Here is a 15,703-nt window from a genome sequence, read left to right as displayed (position 1 = left end):
AAGGCAGGGATTTTGTTTGTTTGGCTCACTGCTGTAACTCCAGCACCTAGAACAGTGTCTATGTGTTAGGCCATTTTGTGTTGCTATAAAGAAACACCTGAGACTAGGTAATGTATAAAAAAAGGAGATTTAATTGGCTCACAGTTCTGCCGGATGTACAGGAAGCACAGTGCTGGCACCTGCTCAGCTTCTGGGGAGGCCTTAAGGAGCTTTTACTCATGGCAGAAGGCATCAAGAGTAGGCACATCACATGACAAGAGCAGGAGCAAGAGAGACAGTGGAGGGAGAGGTGCCACACACTAAACCAGATCTCATGAGAACTCACTCACTATTGCAAGGACAGCACCAAGCCATGAGGGATCCGCCCCTATGACCCAAACACCTCCCACGAGACCCCAATTCCAACATTGGGGATCACATTTCAACATGAGATTTGGGCAGGGACAGATATCCAAACTTTATCAGCGTCTAGTGGGTAAATGTTTTTTGAATAAATGAATTGCATGCCTACTATGAGCCAGGCAATGTGCTAGACACACAGGGTTCAGGCTGCTGCTATCCCTAGGATACCCTCAGTCTGATGTTTGCATTCAGTAAAAATGTCATGCTTAACTGAACTGCTAGTTTAATACAAATAAAGTGTTCTTGGAGTATTTTGCTCTTAATGTCGTTGTCTTCTTCCTGGTCACCTTACAGGCATTAGCTGTGGGGTGCCACCTCCTTTGGAGAATGGCTTCCATTCAGCTGATGACTTTTATGCTGGCAGCACAGTAACCTACCAGTGCAACAATGGCTACTATCTATTGGGTGACTCAAGGATGTTCTGTACAGATAATGGGAGCTGGAACGGCGTTTCACCATCCTGCCTTGGTGAGATAAATGTTGGCAACTACTATACGAGATTATTCTAGCTCTGTAGATGACAGTCATCCCAAATTCCCGAGGTTCTTGGAGCATTGCTTTGTTAACTTTATCTCATCCCAGTAAGCTGTGGCCAAGCCATAGTGACAAAGCAGCTGTATGTAGAGGTGCCAGAAATGTTTTAAATTTTTATCAGGCTCCTTATTAAGACTATATTTATATATCCCTGTCTTATACTTGCCCACCTATAAACTAGGGAAATAATAGCTTTTATTGTATATCTGCAATGTGATTATGACTGTTATATTTAAATTCTATACAAATATATGAAGTGTTGTGCATTACGTGGTATGTAATGATTTAAAAGTAAAAACAGATGTTTGATACATAAGGAAAAGGAATCAACTTTATAAGCTGTCTTCATTTCAGATGTCGATGAGTGTGCAGTTGGATCAGATTGTAGTGAGCATGCTTCTTGCCTGAATATAGATGGATCCTACATATGTTCATGTGTCCCACCGTATACAGGAGATGGGAAAAACTGTGCAGGTAACCAATATATGTAGAACTAGAAGTTCCTAATTCCATTCTTTTATTCAAGTACATATTTTAGGTGTATGTTATTTCTAAGTGAGATAATAGTTTCGACTTCAAAGGGCATACAGGTAGGCAGACAAGATAAAGTTCTTACAAAAGACACATCAGTAACAACTAAAAGTGCTTTAAAGTAGCATTGTGCCTCCCCCAACTTCCCAATTTCTCAGAAACAAAACTGATAGCCAACTATGCTGCTAGAATGTTGAAATGTCTACATAGTACAAGAATAATAGAGTGGATATAGAAATATAATCGGTGACCTCCCTGCCTCAATCAGAGCAAGGAAGATGCTTTATCACATCTTCACTATCAATATCTTTCCTCTGCCTCAGTCACACAAAATTATATCATTGAAAAAAAATAGACATCTTGCCTCCCCAAGACATCTTGCATTACAATATTTTGAAATAGCTTTGATAATACTAGATCATCTCTCAACCCGTTGTTGTATTTCTTCATTTGTTGTGAGGAGTAACTCCTGGAAAACAATAAGATGTCTATATGAACACACCATATAAACAGTTCTTTATTTTAGTTATTTCATGTAATATTATATCAGGCACATTTTTGATGTCACAAAATAGTTTGAGAGCAGGATTTTAATTGCCGTTTTATAATTCACTTTATGGATTTTCCATAAGTAACTTTTCTCTGTATGTTAATATTAGGTGATATTCACTATGGAAAACAGTTTAATAAGCATCTTTGGACATACATCTTTATGCTTACCTCTGGCTGTTTTCCTCAAAATCAGCTCATAATTGCATTTACTTTAAGAATTTGTTTAAACTCCTTGACTTATGTAGCTCAAATGGCCTTTGAAAAGATTGATGCAATATATCCTCCCCTTTTGAGAATTCAAGTATTATATTCACTTTTCTTGTTCAACGCTGGCCCAAACCTTGCTTTAGCCTTTTCTCCTTCCTATTATAGCAGTGGAGACCAACCCTGAATCTGTAGATAGGGAGAGCCCAGAGCCCACACTCTATTTGGGAAGGGAGGCTGGAAACTTTCCTGAATCTGCTTTATTCAGCCTTTCCATCAGCCTGACACCAAGTCAATTGCTCTGAAAAACTGGGTATGAAGAGGGAACAGATGAAAGAGGCTAATGCCCTTCTAAGCCACGCTCTAGCACCACCACTACTTTCCCAATGAGCGCCTAACTTTGGAGCCAGAAAAACTACGTATATTGTTGTTAGGCATTGCCATTTCAAACTATTATTGCTTAAATGCTTATTAAATGTATGTTCTGGTCTAATGTCCAATGTGTCTCTGGGCCCTCATGCATTTCCCTTCACGAGGTTTTCTCTTGTGATTTTAACAGGTTTCTTAACTATAGTGGAATTCTTTTGCTGTGAGACTTTGCATGGTTGTGTGAAAGCCACTTATTATTCCACCAAAACCATTTGTTTCTAGAACCTATAAAATGTAAGGCTCCAGGAAATCCGGAAAATGGCCACTCCTCAGGTGAGATTTATACAGTAGGTGCCGAAGTCACATTTTCGTGTCAGGAAGGATACCAGTTGATGGGAGTAACCAAAATCACATGTTTGGAGTCTGGAGAATGGAATCATCTAATACCATATTGTAAAGGTATGTTTAGTAAATTCACCATGTTTCTTAAGTTTGGCAATCCTAGAAAGGTAAGGTGTAGACATTATGAAGTGTTATATCAGTGTTCTTTGTATTTGAACTGAGGTATTAGGCTCATGTTTAAACATGACCCCCCCCACACACACACCAAAAAAAAAAAAGAGAAAACAAAGAAACAAAAAAAGATCTTCAGCTGCCCCTTGAAATTTCAAAGATTTTTTGCACACAGTCTCAAAAAAGTCACGTGTTTGTTTTTCGTTTGTTAAGCTGTTTCATGTGGTAAACCGGCTATTCCAGAAAATGGTTGCATTGAGGAGTTAGCATTTACCTTTGGCAGCAAAGTGACATATAGGTAAGTATCTAAGATTAAAACTATATTGTAGAAGATGTTGATGGCATACTGGTAGTGATATAACACTGAAAGAAAGGGGGTGGGAAAATAATTCCAGAGGACATTTTTGAATTAATATGTAATTGAATGATATGTAGTATAAACAAATCTTAATCCAATAATTTAATGGTAGTTATATCTAGAATCCTTAAATCCCCTGACCAATAACCTATCATTACCTCCAGTGCCCCCTTGAGGCACCCTGAGAGTGGATACTCCTAGCTAATGAATACTCTTGATGTCTCAGAAACAGACTAGACCACACCACTCTCAAGCCAAGGATTCCCTGTTTGTAGTTACTAACCCATGACACAAACTGAAGGCAAGCTAGATTCTTAAATCTATCCTACTTCCCTGTGGGGAAGATATACAGTATTCAATCTTGAAAAAAAAATTAAAAGCATTATTTCAGTAGGAAAAAAAATCAACTTTTCCAATATGTATAAATTCTTAATATTTTTAGAGGTTTTTGGCACAGATAAAAGCATGCAAAATAAAGCAAATAACATCCTGTAATTTTCCTCTATCTTCTTTAGGTGTAATAAAGGATATACTCTGGCCGGTGATAAAGAATCATCCTGTCTTGCTAACGGTTCTTGGAGTCATTCCCCTCCTGTGTGTGAACCAGTGAAGTGTTCTAGTCCAGAAAACATAAATAATGGAAAATATATTTTGAGTGGGCTTACCTACCTTTCTACTGCATCATATTCATGCGATACAGGATACAGGTAACGTTTGTAGACACCAACCAAACTTTCTACAATACTGTGTTACTCGCTCCCTATTTAAATTTTTCGGAGACATGGTCTCACTGTGTCACTCAGGCTAGAGTGCAGTGGCGCAATCTCAGCTCACTGCAGTCTACGCCTCCCAGCCTCAAGTGATCCTCCCACTTCAGCCTCCCAAGTGCAGGGACTACAGGTGTGCATCACTATGCCCAGCTAATTCTTGTATTTTGTAGATATGGGGGTTTTGCCATGTTGCCCAGACTAGTCTCGAACTCTTGAGCTCAAGCAATCCACCTGCCTCAACTTCCCAAAGTGCTAGAATTACAAGTGTGAGCCACCGTGCCTGTATTCTTTACTCAATAGGTTTCATTTGTACGTGACTGGCTGACTCTAAAAACAAATTTATAAATACGAGGATATTCTCAAATCTGTATGCTTCCTGAGGCCTACCTAGCTAATGGTAAATGCCCAAGGAAATATTCTATCTAACTATGACTCTGGGAGTCCTAGTTCAATTGCTATAAGCATTCAGACTTTAAACATGAAAGCCAAAATTGTTTATGAAGCATAAACAGAATACCCGATAAATCCTTTTGTGATGGATTTCTTTATAAACAGCTTACCAAGCTTATACTCAACATTGCATGGAATGTTATGAAAAAGCATGTCAAGATAAGGGGCTAGGTTCTTAATACTGTAGGAGATTAACTAATGGTGTGTGTGTGTGTGTGTGTGTATGTTTAAACAGAAGGGACAATGGAGAAAGTCAGACCGTGATCAGAAACATGATCAACAGGATCTGAAGTGGAACAGATCGAGTGAACAGAAAGTGGAGTGAATTAAAGCATGCTATCAGAATCAGGTTGAGAAGAAAGGCAGATAAGCCACGGCATAGGGATGTGAGGTTTAAGTCAAAGGAAGACCAGAGGTCAGAGTCAGGGGTAGCATGGTTCAAATGCCCAGGCTCATGGCCTGGACAGTTCCCTTTGACCTTAGTTGCCCTGATTCCCTGGCTACTTAGGTGAGTGTCTTTCTTCCTGCTGGATTCTAACCAGTCTAATGAACCCCTTCTCATCCAAGTAATCTGCTCTTCACAGGTCTGGAGTGCCTTACACCACTGACCATAAGCGGATTCAATATTTTACTATGCACCAAGTGATTATTGTTGTTATATTGTTTTCACCCATTGATTGTTTTAAATGGTATATAGCTTGTTTAGATTTCTCTTGCTTTCATATAAAGCAATCTAATATGAAGAAATGCTATTTTTGTGTACTCAAATTCCTCAATTGTCCCTTATTTTCTTCTGAGTTCTTCCTGTTTTATCTCTATAGCAGCAAATCTATAGCCAATGAAAGAGTAACATCATTTTTTCCTGCAGCTTACAGGGCCCTTCCATTATTGAATGCATGGCTTCTGGCATCTGGGACAAAGCGCCACCTGCCTGTCACCTCGTCTTCTGTGGAGAGCCGCCTGCCATCAAAGATGCTGTCATTACAGGGAGTAACTTCACTTTCAGGAACACCGTCACTTACACTTGCAAAGAAGGGTGAGTAGAGCCTGTGAAGGAAAGGATCATTGAGAGCCAGGGAAGTGGATGCTCCCGACTGCAGAGATGGGCTCCATTGGACACGAAATTTAATTTCCTGGCAGCCAAAGACAAAGAGAGCCTTATGCTTTTATTTCCTACCTGCAGAGACAGAGTATATTCTCCTATGGAAATAATATTTTCCTGGAATTTGAGTAGTATATCAAATTAGACCCTCAATAATGGACATTGGGCAATGCAGTGAAAAAATATCTTCATCTTATACTTTTTTTTAACCTTTTTTTTTTTTTTTTTTTTTTTTTGAGACACAGTCTTGCTCTATCACCTTGCCCAGGCTGGAGTGCATTGGTACGAACTTGGCTCACTGCAATCTCCACCTCCCAGGCGCAAGCAGTTCTCATGCCCCAGCCTCCCAAGTAGCTGGGACTACAGGCGCCTGCCACCACACCCGGCTACTTTTTGTATTTTTAGTAGAGACGGGGTTTCACCATGTTGCCCAGGCTGGTCTTGAACTCCTGACCTCAGGTGATCCACTTGCCTCAGCCTCTCAAAGTGCTGGGATTACAGACATAAGCCACTGCGCCCAGCCTTATATTGTACTATTAAAGATGCAAGAAGTACCTTTAAGTGGGCGTTTGTGTATTTATATTCTGCCAAACCAAAGGCAAGACTTAAGTCATAACATAAAGATGACATATCTACAGGGAGGAAAAAAGATAATAAAGTTCAGGTTTTTACATTTCTAAGGATCTTATTTAATTCAGAGATAATCTTTGGAAACCAGAAAACAAATTACAAAGGGCTTTCAGACTCATTGTCTCATTTGATCTTCACAAAAGCCCTGTGAGGAACAGAGAAGGGAACGGCTCCCTTTGGGATGATCAGTTTAGGGTCTCAGTGCAGCCAATAAAGTATGGAGGGGTGGCTAAATCTCAGGTCGTCTGAGTTGCATTTCATTGCAATCATTGTTTTTTCTCTATGCATCCTCAATAAATATTTTCATCAATAGGGCTTTCACACTCCAGATTTACTACAGTTGTTTTTCACAAGCTGACACAGCAGAAAAGTTGCCATTTTCTGGATTTGTATCTCAACTCTGTTGTTCACTAACTGTGGGGCCTTAGGGAAATAGTGTGACCTCTCTGGCTTGATGGTCCTCCTGCATAAAATGAGTTCATACTTATGGATATTGTGAGAAATAAAATAATACATGGCCTAATCAGAAAAAAAAAAATCAATGAACCCAACAAACTTAGCCATTATTATGATGATTGGTGCAGTTTCTGTATTTTCATGGAAGTTGGATTTTACTTCACGGGAATAGAAAACCATTCCACTAATACATGACTGCCAGCAGGTGGCAACAATATTTTCTTGCGAAAAGATAATAAGAGTTAAAGACTTGCATAAATAACTGAAGCCCAAATCTTAACATCTTCTTAAGTGAACAAGGAATCTTTAATATTAAAATGTCAGTGCAGGAATGGCTTTTCTTCCCCTGTGGACTCACTCACATAAGAACTGCCCCTAATGAACTGATAGGACTATTTAAAATTAGTCATTTAAATGTTTGTGAAATCTTAGCAAATATACATGTTCCAAACAATATCTAGATATTGACTATTGCTGGTGCTTTTTCTGATTTAAAAAGTAATGCATGATCACCATATAAAACTAGAAAATACAAAATCTATATTTAAAAGTCACCATGATTTTTTTACCCAAAGACAAATATTGGTAATATTTTACTTCATTTCTTCCTAGAATTTTGTCTTTGCATGTATTTTTGAATATTAAAGATGATGCTACATGTACAGATTTATACCTTTTCCTCTTCACAAATCATACACATCTTCACAAATTGTTCACTTAGAAGATATAGTAAGAAGAGTTTTATGTCTGCCTAATGTTTATCTAAAAGTGATTTAAAGAATCAATTAAGACAATTATGAAAATGATTTAAAAATCTATTCATTTGAAGAGGATTTTTTATTTAGAGGAATTCCATGTGAATCATCTCATGTACTTCCTTCTACAAAGATGGCGTTTGGCAGAAGAAATATTATTCCCACTTTATAGCTAAGACATGAAGGTGTTGGGCCACATTCTCTTACAGGCCCATTCGTTCTATGCAAGATCATAGTCTGTGGAAACTTTTTCTGTCATTGAAAAGATGGAATCAGATCTGCCTATCTAAATTATGTAATTGTTAAAGGGTATGAGACCATTTTTATAAAAGTGTGTTATATATATAAAGTATGATGTAAATATGGCTTTATTGTTTTCTGTATCATTATTAGCATATAAAGTGATGACATTTCAATAATATATGGGGAAGCTATCTGAGCTAGCTAATCAAATTAATATGAAGTACACATAGTCACAAATCACTACCACTTGTAGTCTTTTTCTGAAAGGAAAAAAAACAATAACTATTAGGAAACAGTTTTATTTTTCTGAAATTAAAACTCTTGATGAGAAGAAAAATGATGCCCCTTTAATATGCATTTTGCCCTTTTAGGGGTGCTCTGAAAGTGGCCAGACTGGAAGGAAAGCCTCTCTCTTGTTCATTTCTTCTGGCCACATTTTTAACAAAACATTTGAAATATATAGAAATGCAAAAATTAGGCTGGACGTGGTGGCTCATGCCTGTAATCCCAACACTTTGGGAGGCCAAGGCAGGTGGATCACTTGAGGTCAGGAGTTCAAGACCAGCCTGACCAACATGGTGAAACCCTGTCTCCACTAGAGAGACAAAATTAGCTGGGTGTGGTGGTGCACGCCTGTAATCCCAGCTACTTGGGAGGCTGAGGCAGGAGAATTGCTTGAACCTGGGAGGCAGAGGTTGCAGTGAGCTGAGATCGTGCCATTGCACTCCAGCCTAGGCAACAAGAGCGAAACTCTGTCTAAAAACAAAACAAAAATGCAAAAAAAATAAAATTCTCTCTATTTAAAATTACCCATGTATCCATTGCTGAGATAAAAGTACATGTTAAATTCTTGTCATAATTACCTTAGATCTCTATTTATAAAAGAAACACAATATTACAGATATAATTAGAAGCCATTCTCATCAGTCGTCTACACTCCTCAAAGTAACAAACATGGATATTTGTCTTTATTAAATACATATTCCCCCATAAACAAATATCCTATTGATTTATGCATTTTAATTTTTGTATATGTTGCTTCATATTCTAAACATCCTTTTGAAGCTTTGATTTTCACTTAACCTTACCTTTTTTTACATTTATCCCTCTTGATACATGTAAATCAACTGAATTTATTTTCACTGATCGCTCATTCTCACAAGAAAATACTATCTCTAAATTACCATCTTCCTTACTGATAGAGGGTTAATTTATTTACTTTGTTTGAATACAAGTACTGAAGTAAACATTCTTGCATATGTTTCCTGGCACACATATAAAAGAACATCTCTGACCTAGACATGAAGAGTTGGAATTGTCCAGTCACGGAAGATGCACATTTTTAACTTTACAAGATAGTACCAAACGCTCCCAGAAGTGACCATATCAGTTAACACTCTAAAAAGTAATGTGTGAGAGAGCATCCCTAGCTCCACATCTTTGCCTACAATGGTGTTTATCACAGTTGATTCTTCTTTCCAATTTCATCATTGTTTAAGGTTGTCCCATTGTTTCTTCCCAAAAATTACTTTAAGACCATAAACACTTCTCAAATTGTAGTTTAACTGGGTATACAACCTTCCAAAGGGTTATTGAAAGTGCGTATTTCTTATTCTAGGGATGAATTGTTTGTGTCTCTTTCCCATTTTGTTTTTCATATTGACTTATATTTTCAGGAAACCAATCCCTTTTTTATTACATGAGTTACAAAGATATTCTGCTTATCTGTGGCTTCCTTTTTACTCTATGGTGCCTTTTGTCATAGAATTTTTTTTTATTTTAATATAGCCATATTTATCAGCTGTTTCCTTTAGAGTCCTTTAGGGTTTTTTATTTTGTCAGGTTTAAGACGTTTTTCCATACCCTAAGATCATACTTAATATTTCTGCCTTCTTCCTGAACAACTTGAAGACTTTAGAAAGCATTAAATTCTGTCAGCACTCCCATCTTAAATGTCTTATCACTATGTACCTTTTTACTTCCCTTTTATCTTATAGCTTTCCAAATCAGTCATTTTTTAAATGCAGTCACTGCTTATTTATATTTATGTACATGTCTGTTAATTTTTTCACCACTATTTCTTTTTGCATCACACTCCTTCCATTTGAGTTTCATGTTTCTACTTCCTGAAGATGTTCTTTGCATCTTTTCCAGCAAGAGTCATGAATTATACAGTCTGTCAGAAACTAATAGTATTTTGCCCTTGCTCTTGAATTGCAGTTTAGGTGAGTATACAAATCTACACTGACAATTTTTTCCGTAAGTATTTTGAAGCTATTATTCCGTTGCCTTATGATTCTAATGTTGCTATTGAGAATTCCATTATGAGTCTAATTTAGTGATCCTCAGTCAAGGACAATATTGCCCTCCAAGGATATCTGGCAATGTCTGGAGATATTTTTGGTCGTCACAACTGGGGGGGAAGATGCTACTAGCATCTGATAGTTAGAATCTAGGAAAAATGCTAAATATCCTACAATGCACAGAACAGTCCTCCACAACTAAGAAGTATCTGGTCCACAATGTCAGTAGTGCTGAGATTGAGAAACTCTGGTCAAATTCTTGTTTCTGTATAAGTAATATATTTTCTCTTTGGTTACTTTTTTAAAACTTGTCTTTGTTGTTTTAGTGTTTCACTATGAGATGACTATGGTGTATTTATTGTCATTCATCTTGTTTGGGACTCATTGTACTTCTTACATCTGAGAATTTACATCTTTCACCAATTTTAGAATATTCTCAGTCATTTTCACTGCAAATATTTTGTTTCTCACTTTCTCTTTTATATCTTTCTGGATGTCTTACTAGATATATGTTGGGCCTTTTCATTCTATTTTTCATGTTAATTAATCTCTCACATTTTTCATCTCTTTCAAAACCAATTACATTTGGATAATTTCCTCATATATTTCTTCCAGTTCACTGATTTTTCTTCTAGTATCTGTAGTCTGTTTTTGAATATGTCCGTTGTTTTTAATTTTTATGTTCCACATTTTTATTTCCAGAATTTCTATTTTTCAAACATTTCTTTTTTTATAGTCACTTTTAATAGAATTTTGAGTCTTTCTTTTGTCCTTATTTCGGCATACTTATTTCATACTATTTTTTATATTTTAGAACTTTTTTTCTATTATCTCACTTATTGGTGCTCTAACCTTGCAGTTTTTTCTGTCTGCCGACCCATCTGTGATGGAAAACATGTTTGTGTGTGTTATAATTTCAGATTGTGCCCTTATAGTAAACAGGGCTTGTTTTATCTATGGCAACCCCTTATTTTCTGAGTATGTAGATTTTTTTTCTACCAGGTGTTTCAGTAGTATCACCAGCCAAGAACCTAATTTTACATTAATTTATCAATTTGAAGATTTTCCATACAAAGTGAATGGCATAAATTCTAAACTCCAATCCACGTGAGGTACAGACTCTGCTATTGCTCTCTGTTTTAACTCTGAGGCTATATTTTCTATCATCTCGACTTCCCTTCTTTGTCTAATCCAAGGTCAACCATAGCATCCATTCACAAGTTTACTTTTCTGTTTGTAATTTCCTCTTCATTTCTGGCACATGGAAATTTCCTTTCTTGTCAGCTCAGCTATGCATTTAAAATATCTGTTATAATTCATCAAGTATTATAGAGGGAGGGTTTTCAGATTATTGTATAGCAGAACAAGAAGTCAGCACTCATCTTATCTCTCTTTACTTATTTTCTATTTCTTTCCCCCACGGAGTTGATTGGCATAGGTCTACATGCCCTGTGTCTTGTTCCAGTCAAGGATGGCATCACTCTGTTCAAGTCATGGCCTTTGTAAAATGTGACCTGTCTTACTGTCTTCTTCCACTTCCCAAGATGCTGTTGGCCTTATTAAAGTTTATTTCCTTCCCCAGTCCCTCTTAACTGTCTCCTCCCTTGGGGCTGCCTACCGCAGACCATTGCCCTGCACACAATGTAAGCCTCCTGGGCCTTATATAAGCCACATGCTTACTGTGTGTACATACACATTTTTGCATCTGTCTCACTGTGTTTTCCTCCTATACCGGGTGTTGTACTTTTCATTGGCCTTTCCTTGAATTATAAGGGCAAGATCCACTCTCAAGCTTAGGACAAAAACGCAGAGACTTTAGGAGACTTAAGTGATATAATGAATGCCAGGGAAAGAAAGAAGCAAGAAGTCTCATTTCTGTGTCCTACCCTAAACTTGGCCTTCCAAATTCATCTTTTATCAAAACATTTATCTTTTTTAAACCTTTTATCAAAACCCTCAAACGTAGGGGATTTTCAGTTGTTTGCTCAAATACGTAAGTGGTCATTTGTTTCTCATTTTCCTTTTCCTGCTCATGTTTATACTCCTTGGTGAGAAACTTAGAGGGAAGAAAGGGTTATTGCCACCCTAAAATCCTAATTAAATGTTTCCTTTTGATTCTTCTCAAATATAAACTTCTAAATGCAATTATTAGATACGTTCAGACAAAAATATTTATGATTATTGAAAACATAATTATTGATGCTGACTTATGCTTCCTGTTGTTCTTATTAAATTGCAGCTGTTTAAATATCTAGTAGGCTGCTCTTTTAAGGCTCTTTTGCTAAGACAGAAGAGCTAATAATGCATTTGGGAGCTGTCTCATAAAGCTCTCCAGGCACATGCTCATTAGTAAGCTTCTACCCAGTGTGTCAATCAAATCATTGCAAATTGCATCTGAAAATTATTCTGCCCATTTTCAAGGGATTTTTTGTTATGATTCCAGAAAAATGCAAATTTGTTCCAGCCAGTTTATCCTACGATGTGTTCTTCTAAAGCATCACTGTGAAATCGATAGGCTATTATTCCTTGGAAGTATAGAGTAAAACAATTTGTTTTATCATGTGTATATCATGGTTTTTAGTAAATGTGTGCAAGAGTGTCCCCAATGCCTCTTGAATGAGAATACCAAATGCTACACAGAACTTAAATATTCCATCGTTTTAGATTTGTACCAGTTCCAATTTTTCCTCCTTTTGTAGGAAACATTTAAAGAGCATATCTCATTCTTTGCAGAAAACTTTATCCTTCTCTGATTCTTTAATAAAATAAGTGGGTAAAATATGTCCCCTGTAAATTTTAACACACATTCAGACTTTTAACATCATGAAATAGTGCAGCAGTTTTATCAGAGACCAGTTATAGTGCTATCTACACAATAGCTAACAATTAATTTCTCCTTGTTATTTGGAAACCATACCCTTCTTTAGCATCTTTTTTTTTTTTGAGACAGAATCTCACTCTGTTGCCCAGGCTGGAGTATAATGGCACAATCTTGGCTCACTGCAACCTCCACCTCCCGGGTTCAAGTGATTCTCCTGCCTCAGCCTCCCAAGTAGCTGGGATTACAGGCGCCTGCCACCATGCCCGGCTAATTTTTGTATTGTTTAGTAGAGACGGGGTTTCGCCATATTGGCCAGGCTGGTCTCGAACTACTGACCTTAGGTGGTCCACCCACCTCGGTCTCCCAAAGTGCTGGGATTACAGGCATGAGCTAATGTGCCCTGTCTTTAGCATCTTAAAAGACTAACTGATCGATTTTAGAAGATACTTATTTTTAATAAACTCCTATCCTCATTTTCATGGGATAAGTAACCTAGTTATTTAAAGCAGTGGTATCCCTATCACTCAGGAAATTACGAGGGCTTTAGGAGCTCTGTGTCAGGTACTGGGGGGAGAGAGAAAATATGTATTTCTTATGATGTGACACAGTTAATCTATTCCTGCCACCTCTTCATCAAACATAACAGTAACCCAGTCAAAAAATACACAAGATCCTAGTTTTTGCCTCTCGCTTTTCCAGATGCTTGTATGCCATTCCTTATTATTTGTAAATTCCCAATATGTTCCCTGGCTGTGTCACACTCCCATTGGCTAATGCTACTTTTCTGTCTTGAATGATTCCTCTTCCACTTCTTCATGAAAGAATCATGACTCCCCTGAAGAGCCATTTTATTTGTGAGGCCTTTCCTCCCCTTCCCATTCTTCAGAATCAGTCACTTCTCCCGTAAGCAACCACCATAGATGTGAAGAGACCTACAACACACCAGGTAGTTGATGGGGTGAAGAGAACAACAGAAGTGTAAACAAGTAAATTCATTTTTGGCTTTGCATCTGTGCACTAAAGAAGTAACTCTGGCACATAGCAGGTCTTTTAAGAATTATTTAAGAAGAACTAAATGTTAATTGAGAGTCATCAAGAAAAGTCAAGATCTTAGGTCAGATCAAAAGCTATTGTAGGTCCTAAGAAATTATGGGTAATGTCAGCAACGCATACGTTAAATTCATTTATTCAAAAATTATGTATTTAGTGGTGATCTTCCATTAAATCATAGAGCAGCTTTGCTGTGATTTTGCATTAGGGATAAGTAGTTGGTGGAGATTTTCCAGAAGCTCAGGAGTCAGAGGCCTAACAAAGTGCTGCCAGATTATAAAACACAAATTCTTGTATTTTCAAGAGACTTTGAGGAGTCTAAAAGCTTCTGGAGGCAGATACTTCTCCCTCAAAGTAGCTGATCCCATGAAATGAAGAATTTTATAGACGGCACAATGGACCCTTATAAATCAGGGATGGCTAAGGCCATGTCTGTGAACTTCAGCCAATGAAATATGCTAGCAACATCAAGGAATTCATGAAAATAATGATGCATGGTTCAAAGTGTGCACATGATGTCAATTGTGCTATAAAACATCAGAAGCCTCAACAAAGGGAACTTCTACCCAAAGCACATCCTACACAAGAATCGTAGAATCTAGGTACTCAGACCAGGATAGATTTTTTAATAATAAAATTATGCTCTTAGTATATTTTCTGTGTATACCTTCCTGAATTCTCTTAGAAGCCATCTACAAGCTAAGTTCAGATCTTCATACAAAGAACTGAGCCTATCTAAAGCAATGAAATGCAGCAGGCCCTAACTGGGGGCTGTACTCAACTATTGGGGGTGTCTGAGTATTCATTTTGAGACCATTTCCGTCCATAGCATGATGTGTGAACTTAGGTAAGGTGGCTGGCTTATAGCTCTGCTGATACACTGTTATTTTTTTCCTGATTTCTCTGTCTTTTATAGATTTCATAAATATTGCCAGTTAGGATGAAGGAATTTCAACCTCTCTATAATAGCTGATGCTTTATAAAACTAAAAGAGATCTCAGGAGAAATATTTGCTAACTAATGAATTAATCTTTGCTAATGGGTGGGTCAAATAATTTGTATTAGTGACACTGCAATACAGTTTGCCCAGGACACCCAGAAAGTATGATCTAACCTGCTTCACTTTCAAAACAGAGAGAGAGAGAGAGAGCAGTGCTGTGGAAAAGGTGTAGGTGTTGGAATCTGATCAACCAAATTCCGATCCCAATTCTGCTGCTTATAGCTGTGTAACTTCAGGCAAGTTTCTAAGCCTGTCTGAACCACCATTCACTTTATTTTTTTATAATGAAGAAATCAATATGTCTAAGCAGGATTAAACTAGGTACTCAATTATTTTATTTCCCTTACCCTTCATTTGTATCAAAATGACAAGCTAATCAGGTGTTAGAGATTTTTTCAAAACTCCATCAATTTTCTGCTCAGTAAGAGAGCAATGATGAAAATAAGCATGACTCAAATATAATTATTCTAATACTGCATATCCTAAACTTTTGTTCTGTCTCATTGACAGAGCACTTGAGAGTAATTTTAGATTTTTGTAAGTCATCAATCCATCATTATATATGGGCAAACACCTGTGCATAAAGAAATTACTAAGAAAAATTTATTCATACTGATTGAATAGCAGAGCCATATGCAGAAGACACCTTTTAACTCTAGC

General features: G+C 37.2%; 1 protein-coding gene across 2 annotated transcripts in view; it reads left to right on the top strand.

Annotated features, from left to right (window-relative positions):
* SVEP1 (sushi, von Willebrand factor type A, EGF and pentraxin domain containing 1) overlaps positions 1-15,703 on the top strand; it is a 205,045-nt gene that overhangs the window by 150,176 nt on the left and 39,166 nt on the right. For both annotated transcript variants that reach the window (XM_063650280.1, XM_054500630.2), the window contains 6 exons: positions 697-870; positions 1,291-1,410; positions 2,875-3,051; positions 3,319-3,403; positions 3,979-4,170; positions 5,552-5,719. In XM_063650280.1, coding sequence (XP_063506350.1) covers positions 697-870; positions 1,291-1,410; positions 2,875-3,051; positions 3,319-3,403; positions 3,979-4,170; positions 5,552-5,719 — 916 coding nt within the window. The remainder of the gene's footprint in view (positions 1-696; positions 871-1,290; positions 1,411-2,874; positions 3,052-3,318; positions 3,404-3,978; positions 4,171-5,551; positions 5,720-15,703) is intronic.

The sequence above is a fragment of the Pongo pygmaeus genome, chromosome 13 (assembly GCF_028885625.2).
Source record: "Pongo pygmaeus isolate AG05252 chromosome 13, NHGRI_mPonPyg2-v2.0_pri, whole genome shotgun sequence".
Classification (NCBI taxonomy): Eukaryota; Metazoa; Chordata; class Mammalia; order Primates; family Hominidae; genus Pongo; species Pongo pygmaeus.
This window is presented reverse-complemented; position numbering and strand designations above follow the sequence as displayed.